General features: G+C 35.5%; 1 protein-coding gene across 5 annotated transcripts in view; it reads right to left on the bottom strand.

Moving 5' to 3' along the window:
• LOC137639857 (PH and SEC7 domain-containing protein-like) overlaps nucleotides 1-15279 on the bottom strand; it is a 261377-nt gene that overhangs the window by 76266 nt on the left and 169832 nt on the right. For 4 of the 5 annotated variants that reach the window (XM_068372116.1, XM_068372119.1, XM_068372117.1 and 1 more), the window contains 4 exons: nucleotides 13819-14050; nucleotides 13118-13262; nucleotides 12826-12969; nucleotides 7552-7757 (listed from right to left, as the gene is read on the bottom strand). In XM_068372116.1, coding sequence (XP_068228217.1) covers nucleotides 7552-7757; nucleotides 12826-12969; nucleotides 13118-13262; nucleotides 13819-14050 — 727 coding nt within the window. Of the gene's footprint in view, nucleotides 1-13; nucleotides 7758-12825; nucleotides 12970-13117; nucleotides 13263-13818; nucleotides 14051-15279 lie in introns of all 5 variants that reach the window. The other variant, XR_011044279.1, reaches the window with a different exon arrangement.

Below are 15279 nucleotides of genomic sequence, written 5' to 3'. Positions count from 1 at the left end.
CATTCCCACCAACCTAAATCTTTCCCTTTCTCTAATCTTTCAATAATTTCAATGGTAACGTTAATGACGGTCACAATAACATTTAGATTAGCATCATTTATTTTTCATTAGAAATCCATCTTGATTCAAATTATCCTCACACCTCCACTCTCGCACAATCTTCACATCGAATAGCATATCTTAAATAATAGTTCCTAATAAGATCCACAATTTAAAACTAGAATTTCTTATAAAAATATTCAACATAATTCAACCCATTCTTATTATCAAAACTAAAAAATACATACGGTAATAATGTTGGCATTCAAGCTCTGACAATACCCTCTTTATAGATAAGGAAAATTGTTTACTTTTTATGTAGCAGCAAATACCAATTCCCTGATAAAAAATTATCTATTTATGAATATATTAAAATGTTTCCTCTAAGAATACATACTGTTCATGTACTGAAAGATCTGAATAACTTTAAATGCCAGGAAGCCCACTAATCATCCATAAATGTTTAAAAATATAGTTATGCATACATATAAATTGTACTTGTAAAGCACACAGCACAAAAAAAAAAAAAACAAGTAATTGATATGTACAAAGGAATACAGTATAGTACAGGTATAAAGACTCATTTGGATGAAAAATTGAGAGTAGTCTGCTCAACGCATTTTAGACACAAACAGTGGATATTTGTGGCAATTATGCAACCATACTTAATACAAAATTCCAATCTCACATACACATTACACCAAGTGTTCATTCCTGGATGTAAACATTCTACTTCTATGAGAAAACTTTTAAGGTACAATAGCACAATTCACTGAATGCATGCAGATATAGCATATTTCTATCCAAATACATACCAGTGTGGCAATATAAAAAATAAAAAGACAAGGCTTTATTTATGGACAAAGAGGAAATTATGTCATGGTGACCGTCTTGCTAATTCCATGCTCGTATTTAAACCTTCAAGGCTAGTGTTACATAATTTGGATCAGTACAAGACCATAAAAAAAGTATTTTTAACTAAATTTCAAATCAAAATACAAGAGAAATAAAAGTTACTTTAAAAACTGTTCCCTTTTACTATGTAACTCTAGCCTTTATGATGATACATTCCTTGTGGCCAATAAGCTTAAGTGAGGTTCAAGCAGAAATAATCTACATAAAAAATACCAACAAAGCAACATTACGTAAAATTTTATCATATAAAATTATTACTATCCAAAATCTTAATACATTACTTGTTGTGGGTTGATGAATACACGAGTTAATGTTGTAATTTGTCTGAAATATGTTTGAAAAAGAGTAGGGCTTGGAGACAAAACAAGCATACAGGATACCTTTCCTTGTATAGGCATATACTCTATCGTACACTAGTATACCTCTAGAATATTTGAGTAAAATTTTTAAGTTGTTACCTAATTACAGCAGTCATGTTAGGATTAAACATACCATTTAATTATTTCATAAGTTTTGAAGTGCTTTCAAAGCATCTTCAATATCAGAATAGCCTTACTGGAATGTATGGCAAAGAATCCTCAACTGGAGGATATTTGGAGTCATCAGTATAAATTGCGTAGTATGAACCTTTGCTTTATATATATATTGTATGTTGCATGTACTGTATGTTAATTATGATATTTAATAGCAGTATAATAGCATAATTCTTTTATAAATAGTAGAGGGTGACAAGCTCAAACCTGGAAAATAATCCAAGAAGGAAGATCCTGTACCGAAAGAATTCTCAAATTCATTTATTCATAAAACTAAATACAGTAGCTCTATCTGAGAGAGTGGTGGATAGTTTTATTCAAAGTATCTTTTTTTAGGTCAAGTACCATTTTAGAAGGTGAATCATTTGTTTGTATTCGTACTGTACTTTGAATAGTTACCTTGTCATAGAACATGGACAGTGAGGGATCACCACTCCCAATTTGTCATAATACTTCTAGGAATCATTGAATAATATTAGAAAAAAAATAAGTTCTTCATAATGAATAGATTGTGAGTTATCTAATATAGTAAAATGCTAATCAATATACTCAACTTCTGTCAGCCTATCCCTCACGGTATCACTGCTTCATAAAGCAAAAATACTAGTAATCTATCAGATACAAAATAATGATCATTTACCTTTTGTATATGAGATTTCAACCTCAGATGTGTATCAAATACAGTGATAGGTTTTGAAGACAGTAGAAGTGTGAAAAGAAGAGGCATATTAAGTGGCATAATAGAATAGTAAGTGGCATAATAGAATATGTCTAAAACAAAATATATTCAACTGATGTCCTATTCCTACCCTTCAGTCTATCATATTTCTAATATTTTATCTTTCATGCATATATGCATTTATCGCATGGTTTTCTTGTTTTTCATAAGCTAATATTCTTACAATTTTATGGCTGTTATCTTTTCCAGTGAGTATGTTTAATCTTTTCTCATAGTATGTCAGTCATGTATATTTACTGGCTACTGTATACAAATATAATGTTTATAAAGATGTGTGTGTACATAAATACTGTATAATACAGAGGTATACTGTATACCCATAGAGTATATGAATATTTAATATGTAAGTGAGTATGCATATCCACACCTCGACCCAAAATATTTAATTCTTAAACTTCCACGATTGAAAGAGTTACTTAGGTAAAGAAAACAATAGCCTTCTGAAATAATAAAATGTGCGAAGACCCTAAAAAAAGACTTGAGATTATGTCACAAAATTATGATGCACCAGGACTTAAAACCAAAAGAGAATATATACAAAATATCAGAGAAGAAAGACTTTAACCCACAAACTTCAAAAGTAAATACTGTATGAATCTAATCATGAAATTTCCCAAGCAGATATACATTTCCTATTTTTGGCTCAGGATTTCTCTTATCACTAATACAAATATATAAAACAAAAGAGAATAGAACTGATGTTTGTTGATGTATAAACATGGTAAACTTTAGCAATGCCTCTTCAATAACTAAATCTTTTAGCTAATACCAGGGAGTTACAGCACAACTTTACCAAACCATTCACAAACATAACTTGTCTATGCAGTATGTTCTTCCCCCCCCCCCCCCCCCACAAAACTCAAACTTATCAGATACTTAATCCAGAGCTCAATTTTAATTTATCAACAATGTCAATCTCGTCCATAAAATGTTTCACTAACACTAAGTTTTTATTACTATCTCCTATCTAAACTATCTAAAATCTCATGATACCTTTTCTGTTCCACGTGTATATTAACCATATACAGTACTGTAATGAGTTAATATAAAGGATAGTTATCGCTTTCTAACAAAATGAGCTGGTCAAGCTTCCATTCTTTGTAACAAAAATATGTGATGTGAATAAAATATTAATTACTAATTAAAACCTATTGTTGAACTTGATAAGGATGATAACTTTATAGCAGAAATTATGTAAAGAAATTTAATCTTGCAATACAGGAAAATTCAAATTTATAAAACGCAATATATCAAGTCTGAAACCTGACATCAATTAAGTACTGTATATCCTAAAATATATTCAAAAGTCTCGTGATATCCGTACCCACTTTTCAAAGACTTCCTTCTAATGAAATCTAAATATAGCCTTCCTTCTAATTCAACAAGAAAAAATCCATGAAATTTAAGTGATTATCGATTAATCTTCGTTCATCATAAATAATATTATATTGCCGTCTAAAGTTCCATGCAAGACTGCCTTTAAACAGCAATGCTAAACTCACATAGCAAATCATTAAAGAATTAAAGTAGAAACTAAAATCTTCCTATCAAATATGAAATAAAAGCAACAAGTCATGTTATGATGAATGGTCGCTAAGCTGAAAGGTGTCATAAGTAATACTAAAAAATATAATGGAATGTTTAAAACTTCATAACTAAATGTAATGATACAATAAACTTGACAATGCATTAGCCCAAGCATGTTTTATTGTTGGTGTTGCAAGCTATTATGCACCTCAATGTATTGAAGACATCCTGAAGTGTCTGACACTGAAATACAGAAGCCTGGAAAAAATGTACAATACTCTTTATTTGGTATTCAAAATAGTATACATGGATTAATGATCTCTTCTGTAAGACTAATCATTAGACTTCAATGTTTAGAGTTCTTACATCCTACCGCAACAACTGTATAACCTTAAATATGTATAACCATGGGTATATGTATGAAGTGTAAATGTAAAATATATTCATAAAAAAAAAACAATTACAGAACACACCATATACACCAGAAGGCTCACTGCTGAACATTTTTTGATAAGAGTAAGGTAATGTTCAAGTGGAAAAAACTTTCTGAGAAAAATTTCAGTTTTGCTACCATATTCAACCTTTTTTTCTCCTTTGGTAATTCTTGAAACCCCTAAATGCTTCTGCAGCTCACTGATAAAAATACTATATCAAACAGTATAATCTTGATAGCCCTTCTGGCAGGTGCAAGATCAGATGATTTGGGTGACTGAGATATTGATCCAAAACAATGAGAAAAACACTACACTATTTCATGGGACTGATTTGAGGAATAAATCTTGAGCAAATATATGCAATACTGTACTGCCAATATAACTCAAATATATTATTCCAATAAACATGCACAAAGGAACAACCTTATCTTTTGATAAACCAGCACAAAGGAACTGATTGTATGCAAGTGAAGTACAGGCAGTTCTGCCAATTACCTCATACTATATATAGAGTAAGAAAATTTTCTTTAAAGAAAGGAACATTAAAATACTTTTCAATCATAATTTGAATCTTCAAAACACTTTTCAAAAGTGAGTTGTACGTGTGTGTGATTACTGCATGAAAATAAACACATGGTCAAGTGAATTTCTCCTTAGATGTCCATGTGTTATACATTCTTCTCCAATGCAATTACATATGCAGTTTGCTTGCAATACAGGCATAAAGCACACTACACAAAATTCCTCCAAACACCATGGTTAAAGCCCTATTGTGCTAATATTGGTCTATCTTTTTTGCACGATAAAATTATTTTGCCAATTAAAATGGATTTACCAGAATACATTTACAATATTTTTTACATTGGCATTGTATATTACATATTTTAAAACTATTAGGGCAAGATTATAATTTTAATTGACTTTCCTGACTACAATGATTGTACTAAAAGTTCTTTGCAGCACCCCTTTGTTCCCAGAAGCATTGTTTTCTACCTTTAACCTTTCATCTGCTCTTCATAACTATTCAGCTGTTTAATACTTCAACATCACTGAGTTCCATTTTCAATATTCTGCTAAGAAAAAACCTTTAGGTTAGCCCTAAGTGTATCTAGCAATGAACTTCTTGCTTCCAATTCCATGACCAAACTAGAAGAACAGTCAGATGTCATGATGAAAAAGATTACCAATAAGTCAATTACACATCTGTAAGGTTCTTGAAAATTAAACGTAAGAGAATGTACACGAATATAATACTGTACTGTAAACTAGTATGAAGGAGAAAAAATATTAAGCAGAGAGTCTTCATATGGTATACATACAGTAGAGACCCTCTCTAAAGCTGAAGCATAGTTGTTTCCTTTCCTTGTGCATCATCCATGTTAACATCTAACTCTGCTCTCCTTATGAATAAAAACCACAAATGACAATTCTCAAGTCTTGAGACACTAAGAGTGCTAAGAAAATAATACTCATGAATTATTTCAGTGAATAATAAATAAATAAAAAATGTCATTGATCAAACTACAATATTACCATGTGTTTCAAAAGAAAATTTATTCTTTTCTTGTAAAAACTAAATGAAATGAAGCATTTTTATGTTATTACAATTTAACAATGATGAGTCTGGAATTAAAGCCCTTGAAAAATACATCTCAGGCAGTTTCAAAACTCAGCTAAGTAAATTAGTTACCTATATAAAAATACAATACTACAATTTGACCACATCAAATTATGGAAGATATTAGACATTGGGGTTTTAATAACATAAATAAGTATTAAATGTTTCATTTCAGGGGGAGATATGGAACAAGCATCATAACAGCCCATCTTCAAACGTACCATACTAAATATAATATATATTGCTGAGTATACTGTAAATGCACAAAACCATTTTTGTATTGACACAATACAAGCAAACATGGATTCTCGAGAGACCATCTTTTTTTCATGTTGGTTCATAAAATGTTAAGTCTTAAGTTAAAGAAATGTTTTAATCATATATATACAGAAAATCTTTTTATGATACTTGAAGAACTGTAATTCTAACAATCCAAATGAGAGAATTCTTATACAAAATTCTGCAGTTTCATCTTAAAATAGCATAAACAAGGGAAAGAAAAAATGACGATATGATAGTTTTTACTATTACTGAGTATCACCAAGTGTAAATAAACTGAAGATGTGCATTACTAATGCTTGTTTCAATTCAATCCTCTAGATGAATAATTATGAAATTTATAAGGATGCTGTAATGCATAATACTGTGCTAGCAATATTATTCACTACTACTTTATGATATAGTTATACATGACTAGGGGTCTTAGCAAAATAAACTCAATTTAACAGACAAAACCCAGACAGCCTTGTTCATGAACTTAACATGATACTCAATAAATCAATTTAATTAGTGAAATGATTATGTTCATAATGATATAAACATGAGCAACAGCAGTAAGGGTATATCTGATATATCACCAAGCTGCACAAATACGGAGTATCTACGTTCACTTTAAATCCCAGATTTGGTCAAACAAAAATTACAAATACCTACACAAATGCAAATATTGTACTGATGCATATTGCAACTTAACATTGTTTTTATATAAAAGCCATAGTTTCTCATTGGTCTTAGTCACTTGATCTGATATCTAATAATACAAGTTTCGTGTAAACTTTAAATTATACAACACTTTAAAATTCAGTCATCTAACAGAGTCAAATGTAAAGTACACAGAGCTCTATATAAAGAATCAGTTGACTGTTAAAACACAATCACACTGCACAATAAAGCTCTCTTGCCCAAAACAGCTCCTGTCCAGTGAGGAGGTAAAAGGCAGCTCTTGGGGAAACAAACCCATAGCGCATACACCTTAACCCTGTTCAGTCACCTGACCTCAATTATTACTAGCAACTATGGAATATACGTAGTTACTTAATATTTATCTATATATAAATATATACACACATATATATCTATATATATATGATTGCTTTATTCAATTGACAATTGAAATGTACTGTTATCTGTGCCATGCAAAATGAGGACTATTGTCTGGCAATGCTTTTGTCTGGCGATGCTTTTGTTAAGGCAGTAGCATAATCAAATCCTAGAGAATGGCAAAATTTTCTTATTAAATCTTGAAATCTTAGGAAAAACTACTGTACTTCACTCTTCTGATTAAATCAATGTAGCAAGGAATTACTTCTACCGGAAGCCAATAGTTATGAGGCAGATGAGGTGAGGGTTTGGTTTGGCATGATAAGGAGGCGTGGGTGTGAGAAATTAGCTAAGTGGTGGTGAGCACAGCACACAGTGGTGGGTCAAAGGAAGGCATTGTGGTGCACTGCTTGCTGATAACTATACCTGTCACCTGGCCGAGCGCGCTCAGGAATAGGAGGGGGTATCACCCTACTTCCACGATCCCCACCATCAGACCCATCACTAACTGGACGAGCTTCAAATACAGGAAGGTCACCAACATCTATGCCTGAACTTGTTCCCTGCTGTCCACCTTGCTGTGTAGTCAGTCTTGAACGAAGGAGATAAACGTACGTCCGGTATCTCTTGATCTGAAAGGAGAAAAATTGAATTTCCTTATCATAATATGTATTAAGTTAAAAAACTAAATACTATAAAGACAAAAATTATATAAAACTAACTTTGTAATCCTAATATTTTAGCTTTATAAACCAGTTTTATAGCAAGTTTAAGTATACAGTATTACATAAATTCATAAAATATGGGTACCGATATTATAAAATACAGCAATTTACAATTCTATTGATGACTTAAAACTACTGTAATGAGTCAAAACAGTGAATTCTGAATATAAATGCTTGATTCCTTTAGTGGTTTGCTCTAAATGCCAGTGATTGTGCAGTGCCTGTGTTGTCAAGAGATTTGAACACTGGTCTAGAATTACAGAGGCTTGCAACTTAAACCCAGGTATGATTCAAACAGTATTTCACTTGGTAGTTTTCAACTATATATGTATGTACCTCCCCTCTGATGGTCCAGCACTTTGCTGCAGTAGAGGGACTTGAGTGTCTCAATGATGGGCTGGGCAATGGCGGTGGGGTAGTTTATCCACCCTGGCAGGCTCAACCATACCGCTAAGGCCAGTTCTGAGAGACCAGACCAAGACTGGACCCCTATAGGCCTTCTCCTTTATTTAAGATAGGCAAAGGCTAGGAGAAGGAAAACTCCAAAATCAAACCAAACAAGACCCCAACGGCGGAGCTTCCCAGCGCCGGCGGAAGAGGGCAATGCCTGTCGGGCAGGCAACAAGGCGGGCCTTGACATAACAAGAACCCGGCAGCCCGATGCAACCAACATCGGAGAAGCCGCCTGTCTCATATGTCTTGAGCCGCGGTGAAAACGGTGTGGGCCAAGTGTGTGTGCGTGGCCGTTGCAAGGCCACGACCACCCAAAACAATATACCCAGCTACTGGCATTCTGTCGTTTCCTCCACCCTTCTTCATCGATAGGAGGCTGATGGCTAACGACAGAACCCAATACTCGGACACGAGTGGGCGCCGATGACGATGTATGACCTAGTGAAGCAAGCAGTATTTCACAAGTTTGTCTAGTGATAAAAGTCTTTGTGCAACTTTGTCATCACTGGATTGAGCTATAAATGTGTATCATTACGAGAAATATAAGCAAATTGCCTTTCGGCCCCATTTTACTGAACTTCAAATTCCCTTATCATAGGGTGAAGCTGTGATTTTTATTTCTCCTTTGTGAGTTAAAATTATTCTGATTTTTTCTCCTGCTAACACAGTAAAAACAAAGCATTTCAAAGAAATTTATCATTTCAATACTTACCTGTGATTCATCATTGCTTCCCTCACCAAAGCTCTCCTTTTCAACATCTATTATTAAAAAATGAAATTCATTTCTACTAACTGTTGTCCCCCCTAGCATGATATACCTGGGCATGTCATCTGTAGAGCTCTATGGTAAAAAATATCAGGTTGGGCACATTTCCTATTTGTAGTATAAAAAACACCACCACCCCCTTTACATCTCTCGTCGTCGTCGGCGCCCACTCGTGTCCGAGTATTGGGTTCTGTCGTTAGCCATCAGCCTCCTATCTGTGGGGTGGGTGCTTATGCCTGATGTGGCTGTTAAGTCCTAGTCTGTGGTGGAAGAGTCGCGGACAGTGTTCACAAGGGAGGGTAGGTGGTGGGCGGGGCTATTCTAATCGCTCTCTCCTTCTTCTCCTCCTAGCCTCCTCATTTTGTCTCCTCCTCTCCTCGAAGTCCACGGTGCCATGGTGTACTGTACTCCTCCAGGTTTTCAAGTCCCTAGATGTTTCTTCCCATGAGGAAGGATCGATGTCAGTTAGAGCCAGGGTGCGCTTTAGTTGATCTTTATAGCGCATTTTCGGGGCTCCTCGTGGTCTGGTGCCCTGGGTCAGTTCTCCGTAGAATATTTTCTTTGGGAGCCTAGATGGATCCATCCTATGCACGTGTCCTATCCAGCGGAGGCGGTGGTGGATGATGGTGGCCTCCACGCTGGTCAGCGAGGCACGTTCTAAGACTTCAATGTTGGTGGTGTGGCTCTCCCAGGGGATTTACATCTCTAAGCAGTGGGGAAACATGGGGGAAGCTGGTGAACCAAAGGTAAGTATTGAAAGAAAATATTTTTATTAAAATTCTGCTTATTTCAATGATTTTTCTGTGCTTCACCTTGTTGATTCTACATTTTGTTGGTGGGTAATTGAGGGAAAAGGCCTAAAGAAATTACTTTATCCTAAAACTAAAAACTTCACAAACCAACCTGAAAGGGCTACCTATCAAGTTTAATCAATATTCCAAGGACTTACAGTCTATACTGTATTTAGGAATGACAATAGCAACACTTCCTTTTCCTGTTTTTGTCAAAAAGAAGAATCTTTTGTTGGAAAAATTCAAAAGATGAAATCACTGTCACTTTAGATGTGGAAGAGACTGCTAGGGACAAAGGCTTCTTTAGAGAAGTTCATTTAGATGGGTTGCTTATAGGTGAGAACTTTCAATCTTCTTCACTGGAATTGGAACAGGGGATTCAATAAAGAGAATTTGTATTCCAGTGATGCAGAACTAACTACTGAACTGGCATTTTCAGGTATCCCAGGAATCACACTGCCAGAGAACACTAAATCGTCAATCAATTATACCAGGGAGTGTCCTTAGAAGCGAGGGTTCCAGATATTTCTTCTCACAGATGCATCACAAGAAGGATGGGGTGTAACTCAAGATTATCACCATCTGTCATGTCATGGAAGTGGGTGAGGAAGGAATCAAATCTTCATACCAGTTGCCTGGAACTTTTAGTAGTGTTCAAGACACTTCAGGCTCACAAGTCACTGGTAATGTGAATATGTGTGGCTGTTTTCAGGCAACTTGGCAACCTTGGGTTAAACAGTCGACCCTCCATATTCACGGGGGTTAGGTAACAGAGATCCAACAAAAATCTAGAATTGGTAAAGATTTGGTGCCCTAGGGTGGGTCAACTCATAACGCCCCAAAACAAAGACCACTGCCTAGGCATAGTTGGCTAACACACTAGGTAACTCACTGTACTGCACTACGTCATTTTTACTTGGTTTCTATCTTGGTATTGAAGTTTACAATATTTTTCAGAGGTAACTGTACATTATTAATACAGCTTCAATACAAGGTAATATGACTAATAACACGAAAGTCATCACCACATAATGGTATGTATACACAAAAGTACTGTATGGGTTTTAAAATAATACCATGACCTTTGACCTTCTGTAACCTTGAAAGATCAAATTCAATATCACCTGATTTCAGCAAGTTCAGATTCTTGCTCGTTTACTATTAATAATGGATACTGGAACTTTACAAAATCATTTAGACCAATGGTAACGTTTTCATGAGGGTTCACGTGCGAGGAGTGGAGTTTGCCGTGGCTGACACCACTTGTTGAAGTTTTGTTTGTTTGGAGATGGGGATGTGTTTGCTTCAAGAATATTAGCACAATGCATAGCATGGAAGGATTCATTGAAATAATTATCTTTTAGCACCTTTGTAAAAATATCAGTTTTTTATCTTTGCACAGTAATTCTCTGATATATTCTTAACAAAAAAAAAAAATCTACCAAGAAAGAAAAAAAAACACCCCCAAAAGTTAAACACCATTGAAAAATCAATGTTGTGACTGAAAACAAATACAGTAAAAAGATTGAATCCGTGAAGTGCGGAACACCATTGAAATATGTAATATAAACACAACATGATACCACAGACCAAGCAGAATGCCTCCCGCCGCCTGATAGCCAATCGAGTCGGCGGAAAGAAACGGCTATAGCAGGGTAGGGGAAAAAGGCAATATGTATGATAATGTATATATAGTAACGCAAAACAGCTGACTCTACGACTCGACAAGCGAGAGAAAGAGGGAAGGCAACCCTTGGGTGGGGGTGTCGGGCGGATGGGGAGAGGGAGGTTACTAGTGGGGCAGAGGACAGGAGTACCAACCTGAACAGAGACCCACGACTGGAATGATCACACGGAAAGACTATGATATCAATATAATAATATAATTAATAGGTAAATAAAAGAGGAGGGCATGCTGGATAATAATAAAAATGATAATAATAATATCAACCGTAAAATAGTACGGAGGGGCGAACAGAGACGGGTAGACCAAGCCTAACAGCGCGTGGAGCTAGGCAGGGCTACCAACATAACACAAAGTCGGTGAAGAGCCAACAAAAAAACGTAAAACAAAAAACTGTCTCGTGAAAGTCCCTCCGAACTAATAATACTAGAATAAAAAGTATGCTAATAAGATCGTTATGAATGCCCGTGACGTGCGGAACGTAAAACGAAGTAAAACTAGTAACGCTCGAAAGCTACCAGGCATGCCAACCTAACATGAAATTACGATACTGTAATATCGTAAACAATTGTTATCGTAATAACAGACCACCATAATATAAAATAACACGGGGTGTGAACCGTGGATACCCAGAAAAGTTCAAAACGAGGAACAATCAGTATAAAAGAATCATTGTAAAACGTTAAGAACGAAGAGAGAGAGAGAGGAGGTGGCCGAACGCTACGAAGACCCGATGCGGGGTCGTGGATAACATAAACTGTGATAAAATAATAAATAAGGGCAAGACCACCTCCAAAATCTCAAAACTCATAGATCTGGTACTTAACTTAGGTGGAGTGATGGTAGGGTCCGACATCCTGAGATAAATCCTGGGTAATCCAAGGAAAACACGCACCAGAAAAAAGAAAACGTAAGACAACAGGTGCTATGTAAAAGGAGTGACGTCACTGGCCTGGGTGGGATCGTTCGTAGTAGCGTTTCAGAGCTAGGATGTTGAACGGCACCTCGCTGTTCGGGGATATTGACAGGAGATATCTAAATGGTGCAAGGCCTCTGGTTGTGATTTAATCACGCCCCAGTTATTTATACCGACACCTTAATAGGTGAGCGAGCTGGGTTCAACCTAGCATTCCTATACAATTTTTTCTCTGGTAAAATTCATAGCAGTTATTACCTTAGAAATGATGTAAAAGAAGCATTTCACTGGGCGGCACAGGTCTCTCGCCCAGAAATAGATTTTTCCTACGTCAAAATCCCTTTATTAAAGATTAAACTACTTACTTCACTTGTGAGATAAGATTCTTTCTCTCTGTAATTGGAGGCACTAGCAATTTTTGAATTTTTCTCTGGAGGGTGCGCTTTGTGGTCTTCTAATTCCCGTTCTAATTGCGCCAATCGCTCAGTGTGATCCTCCAATTGTTCAGTCTACAAATGAGCAAGCAATATAAGAAATGAAATTTATTACTAAAAACATTGCTTATTTTTCCAAGTACTGTAATATCTATGTTAGCATCAATATTATATTGCATATCAAAAGTCCTACAGAACAGGAAAAGGAGACTGAATACTATACCAAAGTTAGTTTAGTTATACTGCAAGGCAAGAGAGGTCGTTGGAACTTGCGCTGAGAACCAACGGCCCCCGGCAGAGGAGCTGCTGATAGACTGGCAGCAACTAAGTTTATAGTGTCAATCCATGCCTGTAGCTCTTTGCTGTCACTGGAAGAAAGATAAAATCACGATACACAACTGCCATAATGAAACCTTAAAAACCATATCTTCTTTCGAACTTATTAGTCCCACTGTTAAGCATGGTTGGCTGATTGAGTCTTCTTTCCTCATCTATTTCTATTTCTTGCACCTTCTTCCCCCAGTCCCAACCCACCCATATCCTTCCTCAACACATACATCCACCTAATCCATAGGTCCCCCACACTCCTCCCCATTCACTAGTATGTTTTTAGCCCTCTTGATTGATTCCACCCCCTCCATTATCACAAGGCCAAAGTATCTCAGACGACCTTCCCCAACCCCATCTTTTATCTTACATATACCAAACATTCTTCTTATATCTTGACTCTCCCTCCTTTCCAGGTAGTGATATTCCAGTAGTCAATCTCACCATCTTTAAAAACAATACACTATACTAATAGCTAAATTAAGAATATGCCATACATGCTATAAGATACCACCATGATTACGTAGTCAGTAAAGTAATGTATTCAATGTCTAACCAACTACACATTGACTTCTAACCTTCAGTTATTTAACATACCTTGTTTGTAATAAATATTCTGCCTGATCAGCAGTTTGTAATCGGAAGACATGTTCTTTTTTTGAATAATCATGGGCTCTAGTAGCTAGAGCATGATGCAGCCGGATGGCATTATGGCCTAACTGGGCATGCTGAGGACCACGACGGGCACCCTGTTCATCCTTATGAAGGTACAGCACTAAATCTTGTATTACACAGAACCACATTTTCCATGATCGTTTGCCAAACGCAGCTAGAAAATGAAACAAAAGAAATATTTAACATGACACATCCATGGGTAACTTGATTGAAACTTGTGAACACATAAGGTAGAAGAGAATAAAATTTAGTTGTTATCAGACAGGTGAAAAGCTACTTCATATAATAAAAAAAAGCACAAGGAAATGAATAGCAGCACCAATCCCATTTTTTGTGATACTTATAATGCAGTACCTAATGTACTCTAAACTGAGCCTTAATCTATAGCTTTTCCTAACATGGAAATACTAAGAACATGATGCAATATAACACAAAGAATCAACTTACGTTTGGTAAAATACTACAAAACAAATTAGGATACAGTATATTCACGCTAGAAAGTCGCAGGACATTGTTTTTCTATGTACCTGCAACATCTCTGTAATAATTCTAAGTTTCTCAGATGCATCCGCTCAGATTTGGATATCTATTTTCCTCATGTTAATTTTGCTATACATCTTTTTCCTGTACCTAAGCGCACCATATACAGTATGGACAAATATATGTAGAGTTGATAATTTATTTTTAATTTTGATGTCAAATGATGAGTAAAGCCTTTGCTTGCTAAAATAAATCAATTCCTAAATCAAAACCATATCTCTCTCTATCTGAAAATTACCCAACTTCATTTGTTAACACTCACAATCCGATGTCCTATACTGAAGGTGTTTTTCTCAGCCCCAACAAATATAATATGGAATATGGCCTATCTTTTTACTTTTCTAAACCTAAGAGCATTATCACGTTGACCTTTTTACGGAAAGACTGGTAATACTGTACGTTGATAATCGTAAGTACAGGCCAAACTGCCTTAGCTACAGAAGTTAAAAAAAATTAATGCCAGTATTATTCTAATGACAATACCATACTTCCTGGTTATCTTTCAAGATGATTTTTCAATGGAAAATAATACTGAAATAATGAAAAACCTGTATAGTGCTTTGTTTCAATAAAAATAAATTAGCAGATGAAGCCTCCAAGTCATGACAGTCGGAGCTGTTACAATGCAATATTTATAAAAACATAGGCAGCAATATAAACAATACATTAGCAATGCATGATGGTGTGTTTGCCATTCACCATTTACTCAGATAACTTTATGTAAACATTAGCTGTTGTCTACGGAGAGAAATAAGCAACACATATACTTGGAGAGCCTAGTAATAACAAACAGACCAGCTGAGAACAGGTACACATCATCAGCTGGTTCAAGCTGCTGCTATC

This window comes from Palaemon carinicauda, chromosome 4 (genome assembly GCF_036898095.1).
Source record: "Palaemon carinicauda isolate YSFRI2023 chromosome 4, ASM3689809v2, whole genome shotgun sequence".
In the NCBI taxonomy this organism is placed as follows: Eukaryota; Metazoa; Arthropoda; class Malacostraca; order Decapoda; family Palaemonidae; genus Palaemon; species Palaemon carinicauda.
This window is presented reverse-complemented; position numbering and strand designations above follow the sequence as displayed.